The sequence below is a fragment of the Prionailurus viverrinus genome, chromosome A1, assembly GCF_022837055.1.
Source record: "Prionailurus viverrinus isolate Anna chromosome A1, UM_Priviv_1.0, whole genome shotgun sequence".
NCBI lineage: Eukaryota > Metazoa > Chordata > Mammalia > Carnivora > Felidae > Prionailurus > Prionailurus viverrinus.
This window is the reverse complement of record NC_062561.1, coordinates 83325624-83338293: the sequence shown is the minus strand read 5'-3', so window position 1 is coordinate 83338293 and position 12670 is coordinate 83325624. Positions and strand designations below refer to the sequence as shown.

The 12670-nt window shown below is 43.7% G+C and overlaps 1 protein-coding gene across 6 annotated transcripts in view; it reads right to left on the bottom strand.

Annotated features, from left to right (window-relative positions):
- Window positions 1–7268: 7268 nt before the first annotated feature.
- The window catches only part of UPF3A (UPF3A regulator of nonsense mediated mRNA decay), a 32283-nt gene continuing 26881 nt past the window's right edge, over window positions 7269–12670 (bottom strand). For 3 of the 6 annotated variants that reach the window (XM_047878103.1, XM_047878277.1, XM_047878192.1), the window contains one exon: window positions 7270–9628. In XM_047878103.1, the coding sequence (XP_047734059.1) occupies window positions 9364–9628 (265 nt within the window). In that variant the 3' untranslated portion in view covers window positions 7270–9363. Of the gene's footprint in view, window positions 9629–12670 lie in introns of all 6 variants that reach the window. The other 3 variants (XM_047877839.1, XM_047877756.1, XM_047877675.1) reach the window with 3 other exon arrangements.

The following is a 12670-nucleotide window of genomic DNA, read 5'->3' as shown; positions in this document are numbered from 1 at the left end:
GTAATATTGAAGGATGAAGATTTTATGGCTTACCTCCTCTTGGCAAGGTATTGCAGGCCTTTGGGGATTTCTTTCTATCAAACATCTGAATTACAAATAGCCAACACGTAACCACCATGAAAATATCCAATGGCGGACTCCCACCCTGGAGTCATAGCTGATGTCGGAGCTCTAGTGGGCAAGACATCTGATTCCCTACACACCATGTGAGTGTAAGTCACCATGTAAGTGAGGCATTGGGTCCTGCTTAAAACTCAACCCAGGCACTACTTCCTCACCGAGGAAGCCTTTCTTGCTTCCAGGCTGGGCAAGACACCTTTTCCAAGGCTCCTAGACACCTATTGTTGCTGACTTTTACTGGAGTGTTTCCCTCTTCTTGAGGGCAGAGACTTGCATGTCATATTCCTGGAAGTAGCATTTTCTCAAATATTTGTTGAGGAGTAGAGGATTGGGCATTCTTTGCTACCCAGCATTTTCCCATGGACACAGTGCTACCTATCAGTTATTTTTGAACCTGGCTGCACATTAGAATCACCTGGAAAGCTTTATGGGGCACCTGCGTGGCTCAGTCGGTTAAGCCTCTGACTTTGGCTCCAGTCATGATCTCGCAGTTCATGAGTTCGAGCCCCACATTGGGCTCTGTGCTGACAGCTCAGAGCCTGGAGCCTGCTTCAGATTCTGTGTCTTCCTCTCTCTCTCTGCCCCTCCCTTGCTCATGCTCTGTCTTTCTCAAAATGAATAAATGTTAAATTTGTTTTTAATAAGAAAAAAAAATCACCTGGAAAGCTTTAAAAACTACTGGTTCCTGGGCCCCATTCCAGGCCAGTGAAATCTGGGTATAGAACACAGGTTTGGGTGTTTTCCAGAGTCTCACATGTTTCCAAATACAGTCACAATTGAGACCCAGCATTATAAACCATGAATGCTAAGCCCTCAGGCTTACCCATAGCCCATCCAGCCCACCCTCGTGGAGCTTTTGGGGAACACAGGAGTAGGAGCAAGTGACTGTGCCCATTGTGAATCACATTTGTAGTAAAGCAGGAATGTCCTGTCATGTAATTTTAGTTTTAAAACAATATCTAAACAAGCAGAGAAAAAGCCAAAGGAGTTCAATTCTTTAAATTGTGGTCCACGAGGGGTGCCTGTTTGGCTCAGTCTGAAATCCGACTCGATGTCAGCTCAGGTTATGGCTTGTGAGTCTGAGCCCGAGTCAGTACTTGAAGTCTGTGGTTAAAAAATTACATTTGTTCCCAGTGGGGAACTCTACTGCCCATGTTTCACCTTTGGAGCTTCCTGTCATTAGTGAAGCCATGTTTGCCCGAGGAGAAGCACAGAGGGGAGGCTGGGCGGAAAGATGGCAGCTTCTGCTGGTCTCACCCAGCCTCTTCCACTCTAAACGTGTGGGATTTCCTCTGGACAGAATTCAAGGCAAGCAGAAAGTATCATGAGACTACACAACTTTCCAGACGTTTCTCATGTTTAAGGGATGTAGATTTTCCTGTATCATTTCTTATGTAGTAAGCTGGAGGAGGGATGGCATGTAAGGGTTTGGGTGAGCGAACAAATGGCAGAAAGACCCAGTAATTTGGTACAGCAAAGGCCTGGTGTAAGATCTCTTTCCCTTACAGGTTGGCTGGTCTTTGGCACATCACATGGTTTGTCTGCAACACACCTGAATGATAATACTGCTTCTAAGATGAGTTCAAGGACACACAGGAGGAGGTTTGAGAGACAGTTTAGGAACACAGAGAAGGGTGTGAGCTTGAGGTCACAGAATGATTTCCAAAAGGCTAAAAAAGCAGAATGAATGTGTTTTAGACTTAATCAGATTGTGAGTACAGAATGAGCAAATGAGCTGGTTCCCAAAGGAGAATTTGGGGAACAACAGTGTATTTAGTGAAGGCTGAAATAGCAGCTGAAAATCTGTTTTTTATCAAGTTTATTTCCCAATTGCAGTCATTTTTCATACAATTAAATATTTCTACTTGCTATTGACTAAGAAATAAACATATAGATTAGTTGCCAGGCAGAATCGTTTTTAGCAATATATATTTGACTATTAAATATGTGTAAAATGTTTGGTAGTAGTACAGAACAAAATTAAAGGGTTTATTGATTAGTTTTTAAATAAATTAACTATTCCTAAAGCCCAATACTAGAGTTTCATATACTCATGTACTGCCATTTACTGAAGCAACATAGCTCCCATTATCATATTCTCTGCTTCACAAACTCCTCTAAGTTTAGCTACACATTATACTGCATTACCTTAGGTAGTAAGAAACAGACTGTTAGCTCTACATAAGTTTAATCTTGACTTTACTGCATTTAGTAATCTCTTAACAAGATGTGTTTCTGATTCCTTTGTATAAATTGGTCCTCATTTTGAGACATAAATTTCACATTTATTTGAATTGAAAACAAAGTTATGGGGCACCTGTCCGGCTCAGTCAGTGGAATATGTGACTCTTTATCCCTGGTTTGTGGTTTCAAAACCCATGTTGGGTGTAAAGTTTACTTAAAACTCTTGGGGGCACCTGGGTGGTTCAGTCGGTTAAGCGTCTGACTCTTAGTTTCAGCTCAGATCATGATCTCACGGGTCCATGAGTTGGAGCCCTGTGTCTAGCTCCACGCTGAGAGCATGAAACCTGCTTGGGATTCTCCCTCTCTCCCTCTCTCTGCACCTCCCCGCTTGCTCTCTCTCACTCTCTCTCTCAAAATAAATAAACTTAAAAAAAAAAACAAAGTTATACTTTTCTGAGAAAATAAGCCTGATTTTGACTCATTGGTCTAAAAACAAAGACTAATTGGCAGAGGTTACATGGTGACTATTTTCCATAAATCGCATTAATTAAATCTACAATCCAAGGCTTTCGTAAACTCTCTGTAAAAATATTGTACTGACAAACATGTACTGAAATTACTGCCTTGAACTCCACCCACCAAGTTTTCTTGAATAGATCAGATTAAACTGTTTACCTCTAAGAATGGAAGGGTAGCAGGTGTGATTAGTAGTTATTTGATAAGTCCTGGTAAAGTCTTCTTCTGTGCCTGCTTCCCAGGAACAGAAAATTAATGAGTCTACTGATTGAATACAAATCCTTTTAAAAGTCAGGTCTTTGGGGTGCCTGGGTGGCTCAGTCGGTTGGGCGTCCGACTTTGGCTCAGGTCATGATCTCGCAGTTCGTGGGTTCAAGCCCCGCATCAGGCTATGTGCTGATGGCTCAGAACCTGGAGCCTGCTTCGGATTCTGTGTCTCCCTCTCTCTCTGACCCTCCCCTGTTCATGCTCTGTCGCTCTCTGTCTCAAAAATAAATAAATGTTAAAAAAAATTTTTTTTAAAAAGTCAGGTCTTTGGGGTGCCTGGGTGGCTCAGTCAGTTGAGCACTTCGGTGCAGGTCATGATCTCACAGTTTGTGGGTTCAAGCCCCGCATCGGGCTCTGTGCTGACAGCTCAGAGCCTGGAGCCTGCTTTAGATTCTGTGTCTCCCTCTCTCTCTGGCCCTCCCTTGTTCATGCTCTCTCTCTCTCTCTCTCAAAAACAAACATTAAAAAAGTTAAATAAATAAATAAGGCAGGTCTTTGCTTTCAGTAAGATTGAGAGGATTATCAGATGGTAAACCCTCAGAAGTAATTTGTGATTATTTGGTGTATAACTTGAAAGAAATTTAAAGAATTAGATGGAATTTTTATAATAAGACCCCTCTGCTCCCTCATACATCAACACAGTCTCAGCAATTAGATCCATAAAAATGAAAAACGGAAGAGGACAAGGTATTCTTTCAATTCGTCTGTGAACATATGAACCAACTGGAAAAAAAATCCCCATCTGAGATGAATTTTCTTTTTAACATTTTATTACTGGAAATTTTAAACATTCACAGGAGGGAGAGTAATAGCATGGACCCATACCAGCTTCAGCAGTTGCCAATATGCTGCTGTTGTCAGTTCACAGAGGGACATTGTACCTTCTCTGCTTAGGTCTTCGTCAGGCTGCTATAGCAGACCACCACTGACTGGCTCCCATGGTGGGCAACACCTGTGCCAGAATGTGTGTGTCTGCTTCTTTGGGCAGGTTACCTGGAAGTCATGGATGGATTCTCTCTGCCTGGAACAAGAAATGACCCTCCCAAGAGAGGTGAGGAGCCCCCCACAGATTTCCTGCTGAACGAGCAGCAGCAGGGCAAGTACGGGCTGCGGTGGAGGGTGCATGTGGCATTTTCAAGTCACCTTGGGCATCATGGCTGCTCCTTCCTCCCTCTTTAAAGAAAGCTTGTTCTTGGCACTAGAGGCCTGGCTCATGGATATGAGGGAAGCCAGGGCGTGTCCCACTTGGCTGAACTTGTACAGGCTGACTGTGGTTTGCAGCAGCCCCCAGGAGAGCTGCAGAGCATCCATGGGACCTCCTGTCTAGGAGCTGATAGGGGTCCTCCATGGGCCACATGGTCAGATGCTTTTCTTTCCTGAGAGTGTCCCAGAGTGGAACCAACAAAGGGTGAATTGACTTGTTCACTCATTTAAAAGTGCCTACTCTGTGTCAGAACAAGTGTTAGGCTCTGGAATATGAAATGAATAAAGCAGCTTGCTTCTGTGGTGTTCAAAGGCAGAGGGGAGTGGTAACAGAAAAACTAGTGCTATGAGGGGATGAGTGGACACTGAGTTGATTCCTTTTTTTTTTTTTTAATGTTTATTTTTGAGAGTGTGTGTGTGTGTGCACAAGCAGGGGAGGGGCAGAGAGAGAGACAGAGAGACAGAGAGACAGAGAGACAGAGAGAGGGAGAGAGAGAGGAAGATACAGAATCTGAAACAGGCTCCAGGTAAGCTGTCAGCACAGAGCCCGACACAGATCCGGAACTGGGGAATGGCAAGATCATGACCTGAGCCGAAGTCAGACGCTTAACCGACTGAACCACCCTGGTGCCCCAACACTGAATTGATTCTTAAATGAAGAGTGAGTTTCCCAGGGGAATCTGGGTACTTGGGGCACTGGGGAGACTGGTCCATAGCAGGTGGCTCACACCCTTAGGTGCAGGTGGAGCCTGGGAGCCTTGTGGGATTAGAAGGTCTGCATGGGGCTCAAGCTGCTGTACTCTCCAACAAGTGAGGGTACAAGGGAGAGGCATCTCAGTAGCTAAGGGGACAGCCACCTCAGCAGGAAACAAGGACACAAAGAGGTGACTGTTGAGGCAGCATGTGTGTGTTGGACACAGCAAGGGGCAGGAAGGATGCTACCGAGGCACAGGTCATCTCAGATTACTCAGGTCCACAGCAGTGCCGTCCCTAAAGTGACCCCAACTGGTGACACCCATGCTGGTCCCTTGTGTCCTCTACTTGAGACAGTCAACTCCACAGTTGCTCCCAAGATGTCAGTGAGCTGGGTTCCTGCAGCATACTGGCCCCTGAATCTTGCCAACGGAGACACAGCCTTGCCAACAGAGTCAAGCTTGTGGATCTTTGCCAATCTGCAGTAAATGCCTACAGAAAGAAAAGTCCCATAACAAACGTGTAGGTCCTCACAAGGTCCTTCGAGTGTAGCTAACCTCCTGGCTGGTGGAGGATCTCTGATCTGTGGAATTATTCTAGTCTAGAAATTGGTTGAAGGGACATGTCTCTACCTGACTGTTACTCAAGTCAGGCCTATATTCACAAGATCTGACATAGGTTTTAACTATGCAAACCAAGCAGGAATCTAGTGGGCAGTTTATCCTTTTCAAACCTAGGCACTTGGTAATCAGTCACCCCCAGAATTATCTGGGGCAGGGCCATTCTGATCACTACACTGGCCCTGTTGCCTGCTATGTTCAGCTTCCTGGCTTGACATTAAACTCCTGAGTCTTCCTTTCCCATTTAAGCCAGGGTACCTGTATTAGTTGCCTCTGGCTGCCATGACAAATGGCCACAAGTGTAGTGGCTTAAAAGCACAGAAATTTATTCTGTTATAGTTCTAGAGGCTGAACCCACCATCAGTATAAGCAGGGCTTGTTCCCACTGGAAGCTCTGGGGGACAGTCTGATCTTGGCCTCCTCCAACTTGTGGGGGCTGGGCTTCCTTGGCTCGTAACAGCATCTGCACATCACCTTCTCTGCATACCTGGGTGTAAAATCTTTCCCTGCCTCCCCCTCTCCGATCCTGAATTTAATCACGTGTACAAAGACCCTTTTTCTCCCCAGGCTCCAAAGACTAGGATGTGGACATCTCTTGCGGCCATCCTCCAGCCCACTCCAGAGTCCACCTTAAATGTGATGGGAATTTTTGGCCTCTCAACTTCACTTGGCCACCACTGAGTTTAGGCCCCTAGTAGCCAGTTGAGCAAACAACTAGAACTTCTCCTTTGTTTAAACCAACACACTATCCATGAATTCAATCCAACTTAGTATCATTTTCTTTCTTCTCTAGACTCCTGCACTCAGAATCTATTCTTTTCATTTGTTCCCCTTATTTTGGCTGACATGAATTCTTAAAGGGCTGTGTTCCTTTTGTGTGGAAGCCAAGTTGTTCCAGTATCAACTTTGTTATTGGCTACTTCCGGTCTGAAAACAGTGGTGGCGTGGGGAGAAACATAAGATCTGTTTCCTTGGGGACGGGACAGCATTGGAATAACAGTGGGTCTGGGTGTTGGTGAGCCTGTCAAAGACTCCTAAATACCTCCATTCTGGTTCAGAGGACACTCTTTCTGTGTTACTGAACCAACTGTCACATATGTGGCTATTTCAACCCTGTTTTACCCCTTGCATAACAACTCTCAGGGCTTATGTTTTAAGAATTCAGGTTATTTTGTTTGCTGCTTACATTGCAATTCAGGACTGTTAGAAATCACCACCCGACACTACAATCTTGCATTGCTTTTGCCTTTCACATTGTTCCGTGGTGATCGCAATGGCGCAAACCTGAACAAATCTACAACAGATAGTTGATACCAGGTCACCACAGGTGATTAGCCACTTTCCACCACAGGGTACGGGCTGCCAGATTCTTTTTGCTGGATACTAATGGTATTTCTGCTCAGGCCAGTGTAACTTCTTCCTTCAGCTTTCCCTGTGTTACTTTTGCCTCTAACTCCCTCCCTGTTTGTCAGTTTTCCTTTAGAGTTCTTGGTTTTAAGCAACAGAAACCAATCCTAGTTGACTTAAGCAGAGAAGGGAAATTATTTGAAGGATCTCAAGTAGCCCAGAGAATGAACTTGAAGCCTGGAGAATGAGCTGAGGCTCAGAACCAACAGACCGGGTGCAGTGTAGTGAGCACGTACTGGGCCCCTGGGGAAGCACCACTGCCCTCCCACTGGGTGCCATTATCCCCACCACCACAGGCTGCTGCCTTGGATGGCCTGATTGGGCCTGCCTCTGCATCACTCTTGAGTCAGGATCATGACATCAAGCTCTGGCTTCCTGCTGCCAGGAGCAAGGGACCCCAAATAGATCAGTGTACTTGGGGAGAAGATGATTGATTAAAAGGTACATTTCCTTGTCCACACTTTATTTCAGTCCTTACGCCAGTGAACTGTAATGGTCTATTCATCCACTTGTGTGGATTTTCCTGGCAGAGAGCTCATTATCAGCACAAGTCCTATGCTTTGTAACATGAGCATGTGGCATCTGTCCCCGGCACAGCATACACACCCAGACAAGTGGGTCGTCACTGAAGGAATAAAGTAAGTGTGTAGGCTGTAAAGCTGCCCTTGGCAGGTGAGGGTTTGTGTCTGTGGTGTGGAAGATGCAGTCATGTCTCTTATTCCTAGAGGGTAGAACTTGTAATTCACATCTTAGAAGCAGCACAAGATGGTTACTGAAATGTGTATTAAGTGGAAATGCTTCTAGGAACACCTGGATGACTTCACATTTTTCTAAATATTTCTTGATTAATTTGCAAAAGTTGCAAGAGGAACCACAGCTTTATCACATTACGACCTATCAATTGGTTGTCCATTAGAACCTCGAGCCTTTGGGGTTTCTCTTCATAGTCATTTGTAAGTGGAAGTAATGGCTGTGTGCTGCTGGGGCCTCTGAGTCTGATAGGCAGTATGGTGGGGTTTCTCAAGGCTTCAGAACCACCTTGAGGATAAGAGCTGAGACCTAAATTATCAGTAGTTCTTAGGCAGCACTTGAGAATGTGCATTTCTGACAAGTCCTCTAGGAGCTGCTGGGGGTGGGGTATCACACTGTTGTACAAAGAGTAGATTTCCTTGGGGTGAATGAAAGCTTTCTCACACATTAAAACAAAACAAAACCTTTCGTCCAGGGTCAGATTTGTGTGCAAGTAATAGAAATAGTCACTCAAACTGTTTACACAAGGGACACCCCCCTCACCTAACAGAAGCCCACAGGAGGTGGGCAGTTCGACCACCGTGGTCAGGAGCCCGGGGTCTTCCCACCTCTGCATTTTGGCTCTGTGTGAAGGCTGACTACCCTTGGGCCTCTTTGGACACATACGGGAGGATAGAGTTAGGTCTGCCCTGTTCCCTCCCTGCACTCACTGACATCATGTGCCCATCACCTGACCAGTGACAGCCAGCAGGCCCAGGCCCAGAGCAGACTGGCCGCGTCTGGGGTCTGCCCTGGTCAGAAGGAAGCAGGCTGCTGGGGGATCTGCTTGGAAGAAGGAAGGCGACAGGAATCACATGGCTACTTGGCAATGGAGAGAAAATACGTATCATTATCTGTCACTTAAGGTGACAGTTTTTGCCTAGAATATTGAATCACTCCATTTTATGTTTATGGCAAGATAATGGTGACAACAATTTAGTGCTGGGTTACAAAGAGCCTAATGTATGACACAGCTTTTTAAAAGTTGTTCCTTTGAGGATCTGACAAACATTTAATATAGACCATTCCATAGAAAGAAAGGGTATGATCTTGCTTATTCATAATATCAGGGAGACTAATTTAGGGGCCATGGATGGCCACTAGAGCAACAGTGTCATATCAACACTCAACATGGATTTCGGATGAAGGGTTTCTGATCTAGACAATCTGGTTCTGGCACTTATGACCTGGAAGATTAGAGGAAGACCCTACCTTTTAGGGGTTTCAGCTCCTTGTATGTTTAAGGAAGGGTATGAGCCCTGAGGATGCAGGGACTAGTCTGCTGTGTTCACTGCTTATGCCCGACACCTATAAAAGTGCCTGCCCCACAGAGGTGCTTGGAGAGAATGTGACGAAGGAATGCAGGAACCTCCCAGAGTGGTTACACTGCCTCTTCAAAGGACTGTTGTCAGACTACAAGTAAAGAGCATCATAAATGTGAGATGCTGTTACTTTACTTGAGGGACACTGGAATTCCTTAATGATGCCCATCTTTTCAGTAGGAATATGGCTTTGTTACAAAGATAGGTATACCCCCTGTGAAGAAGCACAGGTGCTCCTCAAATCAAGTGATGTTTTTTGAGAGTGTGTGGGACTGAGTTGGCCTATTATAACCTGGCCTGTCTCTGCCTGTGTCTACCCGTCTCTGTCTCTCTCTCTCACTGATGTTTAGGGCAGATGCACAATGTGTTTGGGAAAGAAGTATCATTGGATTATTCTTTGAATCTGCGTCATGGAAAATTTGATTTGTTAATTCACATGCCTGACAACATAATGCTACAGATCTTCTCTTTTCTTGATTTGGATGACATTGGGCAGCTCTCAAAAACCTGCAAAAAATTCCAAAAGGTAAGGCCTTAAAATATTATATACACACACACACACACACACACGCACACGCACACACACGTGTGTGTGCATGTATTTTTTACTGGTAAATATTACACAGAATTTCAAAGAGAAAGGGCATGATTTAGAAAACCTTAACTTCATGTAATGACGCACTGGATTTTGGCAATAATAAAATTAAAATATGTTTTACTTACAGCCTAAGAAACTGGTTAAGTTATGCTCAAGAGGAAAAAGTAGCACCAAGAAAGAAAGATAAAGTGGTCTTTTGTAAAATATAAGGTCAATGAGCACTGTAGGCAAAACTATTCAAACAAAAGGAAATGCATCATGCTGCATTTCAAGGTAAATGGTGTTAAAACACACATATTAAAGAGAATGTTAAAAACAGTACTAATACAGTTTCTAATTGAACTTAAGCAAATACTAAAAACAGAAAAAGAAATTGCATGGAAATTCCTAAGTGTGGTTTTCACCAGTGTCCTTCAATGAGAAACTTGGCAGCAGATTAACAAAGATCCCTGGGGAAAGAATTACTTTTCAAATTCCTAATTTTACACATATTGTTTCAGGCATCTGTAGATATTTGGTAATAAATAAATTTTGAATTCCTTAGGAATGAGAAGCAATGAAAATCTATCTTTATATATAATCATTATTTAAAAGTTAGAAAACAACTAAAAATCACTTAATCCTACCTCCAATTGCTATTAAATTGTGGAATAGTTCCTGTATTTTTCCTAAAAGCTTGAGTACGTTTTGTGTTTGTACCTACTAACTCCCTTCACCCATTTTGCCCATCCTCCCCACCCCCCGCCCCCGGCGACCACCAGTTTGTTCTCTATATTTATGAGTCTGTTTCTGTTTGTGTTTTTAGATTCCACATAGGAGTGAAATTATTTGTATTACTTTTTTTCCATCTTATTTCACTTACAATAACACCCTCTATGTCCAACTGGGTTGTCACAAATGACAAGATCTCATACTTTTTTTGTGACTAGAGTAATATTCCATGGTATATACAAACCACATCTTTATTCATCTATCCACGAACACCTGGGCTGCTTCCATATCTCGGCTATTGTAAATAATCCTGCAATAAACATAGTGGTGCATATACCTTTCCAAATTAGTGTTTTCATTTTCTTTGGGAAAATACCCAGCAGTGGAATTACTGAATCATATGGTATTCCCATTTTTCATTTTTTTAGGAAATTCTGTACCATTTTCCACAATACACTCCCACCAGCAGTGTACGAGGTTCCCTTTTCTCCACATCCTTACCCACGCTTGCTATCTCTTGTCTTTGATCTTGGCCATTCTGAACAGGATGAGGTGATCTCTCATCGTGGTTTTAATTTGCAGTTCCCTGATGATTAGTGATGTTGTGCACCTTTTCATGTGTCTTTTGACCATCTGTGTCTTTGGGAAAATATCTATTCAGGTCTTCTGCCTGTTTATTAATCAGATTATTTTTTTCCAGTAATGATTTGTATAATCTTTATATATTTTGGATACTAACCCCTTATCAAATATGTCATTTACAAATATCTTCTCCCATTCTGTAGGTTGCCTTTTTGTTTTGTTGGCGGTTTCCTTTGCTGTGCAAAAGATTTTCTTTTTGGTGTAGTCCCAATGGTTTCTTTTTGCTTTTGTTTCCCTTGCCTGAGGAGAGGTAGCCACAAATATGTTGCTAAGGCTGAGTAATCCATGAGATTACGGCCTATGTTTTCTTTGAGGAGTTTTACAGTTTCGGGTCTCACTGTTAGGTGTTTAATCCATTTGGGGTTTATTTTTGTGTGTGGTGTAGAAAAGTGATCCTTCTTCATTCTTCTGCCCGTAGCTGTCCAGACCCAGCACCATTTACTGAGGAGACCATCCTGTCCCCATTGTGTGTTCTTGCTTCCTTTGTTGCAGATTGATTGACCGTGTTCTTACATGTTGGTACACATCTTTCCAGACATTTTCTAGCACAGACATCCTGTATATCTATGAACTATTTAAAGCACATCCCGTACTTGTAATTTTGTGACACACTGTGGACATTTCAATGTCTGTATTCTGCCATGGCTGCTGAGGAGCAGTGGGCAGAGCATAGGGACAGCTGGCATGCTTACTGTCTGTACATGTGCAGGTCTGTCTGTAGGGTGCAGTGTTAGGAGTTCAAATGCTGAGTGTGAGGATATTTCCATTTTATATTTTGATATGGCAATTTTGCCTGAGGAATTTCCTTCCTAATACAGGAATGACCAAATCTTGTTGGAATGATCCAGGAGAGGGGAGCCACGACTGGTTTCCTTCCTAATGTCCTGCACACTCTTAGCCCTTGGATTTCCAGTGACAGGCCTTTCTCACAGCTCCAGACACCACAACAAAATACCATAGATGGGGGCACCTGGGTAGCTCAGTTGGTTAAGCGTCCAACTTTGGCTCAGGTCATGATCTGGCAGTTTGTGGGTTTGAGCCCCACATCGGGCTCTGTGCTGACAGCTCAGAGCCTGGAGCCTGCTTCAGAATCTGTGTCTCCTTCTCTCTCTGCCCCTCCCCCACTTGCACTCTGTCTCTGTCTCAAAAATGAATAAACATTAAAATTAAAAAAAAAATACTGCAGATGGGCCACTTTAGCCACAGACACTTCTCACAGTTCTAGAGGCTGGAAGTTCAAGATCAAAGTGCTAGCTGTTTTGGTTCTTAGTGAGGCATTCCTAACTTACACGTGGGCACCTTTTGGTGTTTCCTCCTACAAGGACACTAATTCTATCAGATCAGAGCCCCATACTTATGACCTCATTTAACACTGATTACTTCTTTACTCCAGATATAGCCACACTGAGGAAGCAGTTAAGACTTCAACATGTGAACCCTGTGGAGACCAAGTTTAGTCCATAGTAAGGCTTGAATGTAAATATCATGGTTTCTATCACTGTTAAGACATCTAAGAAACGCCAGCAGTTTTGTACCCAAACAGCATCTCCTACATTGGCCCTCACACCCGAGTGACACAAGAATCCTTTGTCAAATCA